This window comes from Danio rerio, chromosome 22 (genome assembly GCF_049306965.1).
Source record: "Danio rerio strain Tuebingen ecotype United States chromosome 22, GRCz12tu, whole genome shotgun sequence".
Lineage (NCBI taxonomy): Eukaryota > Metazoa > Chordata > Actinopteri > Cypriniformes > Danionidae > Danio > Danio rerio.
Window position 1 is genome coordinate 19307645 of NC_133197.1, and position 6963 is coordinate 19314607.

The 6963-nt window shown below is 37.8% G+C and overlaps 2 protein-coding genes across 2 annotated transcripts; both read left to right on the plus strand.

Moving 5' to 3' along the window:
- On the plus strand, nt 1-1390 carry LOC110439065 (duodenase-1-like). The gene is made up of 5 exons (XM_021473476.3): nt 1-150; nt 244-388; nt 493-631; nt 818-1069; nt 1154-1390. The coding sequence occupies exons 1-5, from the start codon at nt 87-89 to the stop codon at nt 1307-1309; spliced, it is 756 nt and encodes a 251-aa protein (XP_021329151.1). The 5' UTR covers nt 1-86; the 3' UTR covers nt 1310-1390.
- A 1705-nt stretch (nt 1391-3095) lies between these two features.
- Nucleotides 3096-6640, plus strand: LOC110439063 (cathepsin G-like). The gene is made up of 5 exons (XM_021473473.3): nt 3096-5412; nt 5513-5657; nt 5740-5881; nt 6067-6318; nt 6406-6640. The coding sequence occupies exons 1-5, from the start codon at nt 5349-5351 to the stop codon at nt 6559-6561; spliced, it is 759 nt and encodes a 252-aa protein (XP_021329148.2). The 5' UTR covers nt 3096-5348; the 3' UTR covers nt 6562-6640.
- The last annotated feature ends 323 nt before the right edge of the window (nt 6641-6963 follow it).

Sequence of the window (6963 nt, forward strand, 5' to 3'; positions counted from 1 at the left end):
CAAAAAGACTCGCTAGTGTCTCCTCCCATCTTTAGTGTATATTTATAAAGCGTTTTGTCATTGTAAGCTCACTGATAGTCTTCATCATGACCATCATCATCATCTCTCTGCTCCTGCTGGTTTCTCTGGTGCCAAACCTGACCTTCACTGGTGAGACTGACTATACAACACGATTTACAGATTTATAAATAAGAGCATTATAAAATTGACATGTGCTGAGTAATTTGACACAATTTCTTTCAGCTCATGTGGGCATAGTAGATGGCCAGGAGGCAAAACCTCACTCCAGACCTTACATGGTTTCTGTTCAACAGTTCGATCAAAATATTTGTGCCGGATTCCTCATTTCCGACCGGTTTGTCTTGACGGCTGCACAGTGCTGGCACCAGTAAGAGTTTTGTTTCTTGTGAACAGCAATGTTTATTGACAAAGCATTTTAACCAAAGACTTTTGAATGACTTAATACATATTTCCAATGCACTCTTTCATCAGGAATCAGGATTTGACTGTTGTGGTCGGTGCCCATGATTTGAGAAAACGTCAACATTCCAAGAACTTTATAGTGAAGAACCACATTACGCATCCAAACTTCAATTCTAAAACGTTTGAGAATGACATCATGCTTTTAAAGGTACCCTCCTGTATAACCTTTGTTCAAAATAATGAACTGATGAGGAAACGGTGGCACAAATTTCAAAATTCATGTTTTAACATCTGAAATTCTTTTAATTCACCCTGTCCTTCGGGGCTAAAACAGCACTAAAATCAGTTTAATCTCAATTTGTTCATTGCTAATAAATGTGTTTTTAAATTACAGCTAAAGGAAAAAGTCCCACTGAACAACAAGATAAGACCAATATCATTACCAAAGAATGGAGAAAGTTTTAAAGCAGATACTCTCTGTAGTGTTGCTGGTTGGGGAAGACTGTGGACTAAAGGCCCAGTGAGTGACCTTCTATTGGAGGCAAAGACAGCTATAGTGAATGATGCAGAGTGTAAACTCAGATGGGGATCTCATTATGTGCCCTCAATGATGATCTGTGCTTTTGGTCATGGTGGATCCTGCAATGTACGTATAAAAAAGTTAATAAAAATGTATCAAAATGTATGAACATGTTTTACTAGTGACATGTTTATCTGTGTTGCTTAACAGGGTGATGGAGGAGGTCCTTTGGTTTGTAATAACACTGCTGTTGGGGTCACAATTTTCAGAGACCATTATCTCTGTAATTCACGTTTGCTTCCTAATGTGTATACTAAGATTTCAGTATATCTTCCATGGATCCGCAGCATAATTGGAAATGTCTAGCGACTCCATGAAAATAAAAACGGATGAAATGTTTTTCTTGAATTCTTCTGTAAATTCTTTAATAAATGTATGGCAAGCATCCATCAGTTGAACTGTCCTCTTTGTCACAACCATTTATTATAACAATTTAGATTGGGGTGCATGTTTAAAGTCAGTCCACACCAGTTTACAGTACTTGATCATAATATCGACAACTTCTTAAAATTAGCATTATCTGAACATAGTCTACATAAAAGGGGGATCTTCAAAACTACTGCTTAAACATTTATCAGACTACTGAAAAAAATAATGAAATTGTGAAACTCTTAGATATGCACATTTCACCATAACTGGAGATTTTCCTAAAAATGTTCCAGTTTTTAAGCCTGCTCAAAACAACACAAAAAGCCCAGCTTAACTACAGTGTTGCTACTTAACATGTTATAGCTGCATTTTTTAACATTCAGGAAACTTTGTTACCTATCATTTCCAGAAAGCAAAATACTGTACTGAGATCTTCATAACACCTTCAATTTCATACAGCTAACATTTAAATGGACTGAAAGAAACAAGACATAGGCATGCTCACAACAAGTACAATAACTACAGCGATAACCATCAAAATATCATCATTCTAAATGCAGATTAGTAAGAGTGAGTCTACGCTCTACGGTATGGTATTTGGTAAAACAACTATGTTAAATCCATATCATTTACCAAAGGATAGCAAAAATGTTAACACAGAAACACAATTTTAGTTATACTTTTGTTTAACCCTCATATCTTGTTCACACCCCGCCCCTTACTTCAGTGTTCCCTGTCAAAATTGACTGGTCTGTTTTAACTGCTCTTAAATTAACACAAAAACAATTTTTTCATCCCTAAATTTTTATTCAACATTCTTTAGCTGTGAACAATGCCTTAAAGTAGTGTTTAAAATTAATTTATAGAATCCGACATAAAATAACTGCAGCAAAAAAAAACAGCCGTTGAAAATGTAATACAAAATGAACATTATATGAAAGAAATCAAAATACTTTGTTTTGTTAATAATAGACAGCTCGCTAAAATAACTATCACAGGGTCTGACCAAAGAACCTGACATTTTAATCCATCTGGGCTGCGTTTCCCGATAACGATTGATCTTAGCACTTAAGAGCGTTTTCTACGAGTCATTTTGCGAACGTTCGTTATTGTTTCACGTGCGTTTCCCAAAAATGCACTTAACACAATTGCACGTAGCCCAGCTTTAAGTGCAACTTAGGAGTCGCTATCCGTTTGTTAAGTGCTGAAATGTCACGCTATAGAATGGCTCGTTATTGTTGCACATGTTATAGCAATCCATATAATTCTTCTTCTACTTGTGTGAATGTATATTCAACTCGAATAACATAAAAAAAATATATTTTTGAGCCAGTTTAAAAACATAAATTAACTGGAAATGTCGTACTGTAAAAACACTGTCTTGCTCCAATCTCGCATAAAACTAATTCTAACAGTCCTTGCCGGAAACGACATCAGCATCATTTTCGATATTTATATGAAACCTTAATTAAGTAGAATTATTTATCAATTTCTTTATCAAAAATTGCTTATCTCACATCAAAATAAATAAATAAGTAAATAAATAAATAAATAAATAAGCTCTTACATTTATTTTTGAAAAGTTTAGCCTAATTATCCCCACCTGATGTGCATTTGCTAATAGGACAAAAATATAGCCTACTACCCTCGAAATGTCCATATACAACAGTGTAATTTTTTTTTTCATTCTAACATTTATTATGCTATTTTTTTTTTTCATTATTATTTGTATATTGAATTGTGTAATGTGTAGAAAATATAAATGAATAGAGATATACGTACAAATAAAATGAATAATGACTTTGAAGAGAAGTAAATTGTAGGTGCAATTTGCCGGTTGTCCAGCAGGTGCCCTCATAACCCTGTCTCCTTACGATGCACTTAAGGCTTTACGATTACTCCAGAGCACTCGTAGATCCACTAAGATTTTCAAGTGCTACTTAAGTTACGATGCTTTTGGGAAACAGACCGTAATATTAAGATCAGTCGTACGATCATTTCTACGAACTTCTTAGGCTTACAATGCTTTTGGGAAACGCAGCCCTGAATGATTGACCAACCAGCAAAGCACAGACAAAAGGGTATACTTTCCTGTGCATTGAGTGCTCAAATTTTTTTATTTAGTCCTTCAATTGGACTATATTAGTATAGGGAATAGTGACTGAGGGTATAGATGGTGAGCATGGGCAAAGAACTAGCACTGGTTATACTTTGGTCATTTTTGAGTGAGATGATAACGGTAAAGATGAAAATCGTGCAAATTAGCTACTTAACTGACAAAACGTAAAAATAGTTATTTCCTTGTGAGATCAGGCTGGAGGATTCGCACAAAAGCGCGGAAAAGAGATGTGTACCTGTAAAAGACATTGTTTAGTCTGAAATATGCGAGTGAGTGAGTTCTGGTGAACTCACAATTCAATAAAAGAGGTGATCATTACTAACATTGTTTCAGAGTAGGTCTGTCTAGTATATGGGCGTGCCAAGATAGTGCACTTTGTCAGCGTGGCACATATCTATCAGGGTAAGCCAAGGGTGACATTTCCGAAAAACTGTCTGGCCATTGTCTTCCCCAGGACATAGGCAGCCGACTTGAAGGTCATGAGAGCATCATCAACCACCGTACAGAGCTTACGATTAAGCCTGGTAAAAAAAAACAAACTGCCCTTGTGCAGCACAGCCCTGTGGTGTTGTTTTGTAGAACAGAAGCGGCATGTTCTGCAGCGGTGTGGGCTCTGGCCTTGAAGGGAGATCTCAGCTTACCCCTCCAGGTGGCGGCACCAACCACCAGAGGAAAGATTCGTACCCACTGGCCACCTCACCATCAAGGGAGGTGAAGGTCTGACAGCTTGCTCTCTGATGTCGCGATGGGCATCTGATCTCTGGTGTCATCAAGTGAAGGTGTGGTATCCCGGGAGATGAACCGACACAACCAATCGAAGCTTGGATAGGGCATGCTGTGGAACAGCGGAGGGTCTGCGGGCCTGGAGGCGATGAATAAACCTCCACTTTGTTCCTAAGATCTGCCCACATGCTAACATCTTTCACGGGGAGCAACGGAGATGGCTTGAAAGCCGCAATCTCAGCTGCACAATAGCCATGCTCTCAGAGTAAAAGCATGAGCTTTCCACAGGAACCGCATCAACATGCTGTACCCCCAGACCTGTGATGCAGTACCCGTGCTCATCATCCTGAGATAACAACCACTGCATCCAGATACACACAGTCGGAACAGCATCTTGAAAAAGACACATTTCTTAACCTTGTTGCTCTCTTAGGATCTGCTATTTTAGTGAAAATTGGTCTTTTAGCTACCAGGGAGACGTCCAGGGGATGAGAAAGGAGCCCAGTTCGACTGCCGCTGTACGCGTCGTTGAACGCACTGGCAGGAATTCAGTCTCTAGTGTGAGGCTCTGAATGCTCGCTTCACAAGCTCCAGCTGACATACTCTATTAATGATTAATCACTGGCACCTGCAGAGCCGAGCTCTGCCAATTAATTTAGCATTCATTGACCCATTTTCTTACTCTTCAGAGTTCTCATGAAGGGGAACCCGAGTTTGGTCACAAAGCCCATTCTTTCACTTAATATCTATAATTATAAGAAAATAAAAATAGTAAATTGTATTTTGTAAGTTAACAAAAAAAAAAAAAGGTTGTGGTGTAAATCCCATTTATTTTTCAGACACTATTTTGGCCACTCCATTTTATGAAGACCCAACAACTTTTCCAGTCCATCCGCTGACTGTGTGGAAAGAAAAAATAAACATATCTTACAGTATGTTTTGTACATAACCTGTTTAATAGATGGTGAAAGGAATAACACAAACAATATCTTAATACTATCAGTGTTACTGACACAACAAGCTGTGAAAAAAGTCAAACAGGAGTCACTCCGGTCAGATTTTATTGTCCCCTCCCAGCTTTAATGTATATTTAAACAGTGTTTTGTCATTGTAAGTTCACTGATAGTCGTCATCATGACCATTATCATCATTTCTCTGCTCCTGCTGGTTTCTCTGGTGCCACACCTGACCTTCACTGGTGAGACTGACTATACAACACGATTTACAGATTTAAAAATAAGAGCATTTTAAAATTGACAAGTGTTGAGTACTTTGACCAACAACACCATTTCTTTCAGCTCATGTGAGTATAGTAGATGGCCAGGAGGCAAAACCTCACTCCAGACCTTACATGGTTTCTGTTCAACTGTTCGGTCAAAATATCTGTGCCGGATTCCTCATTTCGGACCGGTTTGTCTTGACGGCTGCACAGTGCTGGCACCAGTAAGAGTTTTGTTTCTTGTACATTTTTGACGAAAGACTCTTGAATGACATATTACACATTTCCAATACACTTTTTCAACAGCAATCGAAAGGCTTTGACGGTTGTGGTCGGTGCCCATGATTTGAGAAAATGTCAACATTCCAAGCACTTTAAAGTGATGTGCCACATTACGCATCCAGAGTTTAATTCTAAAACTTTTGAGAATGACATCATGCTTTTAAAGGTACAAACCTGTATAACCTTTGTTCAAAATAATATCTGATGAGGAAACTGTGATACAAATTTTTAAATTTGTGTTTTAACTTCTGAGTTTTTTTTTATTCACCCTGGCCTTTGGGGCTAAAACAGCAGTATAATCAGTTTAATCTAATCTTTTTTATTGCTAATAAATGTGTTTTTAAATTACAGCTAAAGAGAAAAGTCCCACTGAACAACAAGATAAGACCAATATCATTACCAAAGAATGGAGAACGTTTTAAAGCAGATACTCTCTGTAGTGTTGCTGGTTGGGGAAGACTGTGGACTGATGGCCCAGTGAGTGACCTTCTATTGGAGGCAAAGACAGCTATAGTGAATGATGCAGAGTGTAAACTCAGATGGGGATATCATTATGTGCCCTCGATGATGATCTGTGCTTTTGGTCATGGTGGATCCTGCAATGTACGTATACAAAAAAAGTTTATGAAAATGTATCATAATGTATGAACATGTTTCACTAGTGACATGATGATCTGTGTTGCTTAACAGGGTGACGGAGGAGGTCCTTTGGTTTGTGGAAACACTGCTGTTGGAATCACAATTTTTAGAGACCGTTATCTCTGTAATTCACGTTTGCTTCCTAATGTGTATACCAAGATTTCTGCATATGTTCCATGGATCCGCAGCATAATTGGAAATGTCTAGCGAAAATAAAAACAAATGAAATGTTTTTCTTGAATTCTTCTATGAATTCTTCAATAAAAGTATCATATGGCAAGCATCAATCAGTTGAACTGTCCTCTTTGTCACAACCATTTATGATAACAATTTAGATTGGGGTGCATGTTTAAAGTCAGTTCACACCAGTTCACAGTACTTGATCGTAATATCGACAACTGCTTAAATTAGCATTATCTGAGCATAGTCTACATAAGGGGGGACAGGGGGGGGTCTTCAAAACTACTGCTTAAACATTTATCAGACTACTGAAAAAAATTATGAAAATTGTGAAACTCTTAGATATGCACATTTCACCATAGAGATGAACTACTAGAGATATCCCTAGAAATGTTCCAGTTTTTAAGCCTGCTCAAACAACACAAAAAG

What these genes read in the sequence shown, in the direction of transcription:
- LOC110439063 (XM_021473473.3), top strand. Translation starts at nt 5,349, where the DNA reads ATGACCATTATCATCATTTCTCTGCTCCTGCTGGTTTCTCTGGTGCCA. An exon ending in ATGACATCATGCTTTTAAAG is followed by an intron (nt 5,882 to 6,066) that starts GTACAAACCTGT and finishes TTTAAATTACAG; the next exon opens with CTAAAGAGAAAAGTCCCACT. An exon ending in GTCATGGTGGATCCTGCAAT is followed by an intron (nt 6,319 to 6,405) that starts GTACGTATACAA and finishes GTTGCTTAACAG; the next exon opens with GGTGACGGAGGAGGTCCTTT.
- LOC110439065 (XM_021473476.3), top strand. Translation starts at nt 87, where the DNA reads ATGACCATCATCATCATCTCTCTGCTCCTGCTGGTTTCTCTGGTGCCA. An exon ending in GCCAAACCTGACCTTCACTG is followed by an intron (nt 151 to 243) that starts GTGAGACTGACT and finishes AATTTCTTTCAG; the next exon opens with CTCATGTGGGCATAGTAGAT. An exon ending in ATGACATCATGCTTTTAAAG is followed by an intron (nt 632 to 817) that starts GTACCCTCCTGT and finishes TTTAAATTACAG; the next exon opens with CTAAAGGAAAAAGTCCCACT.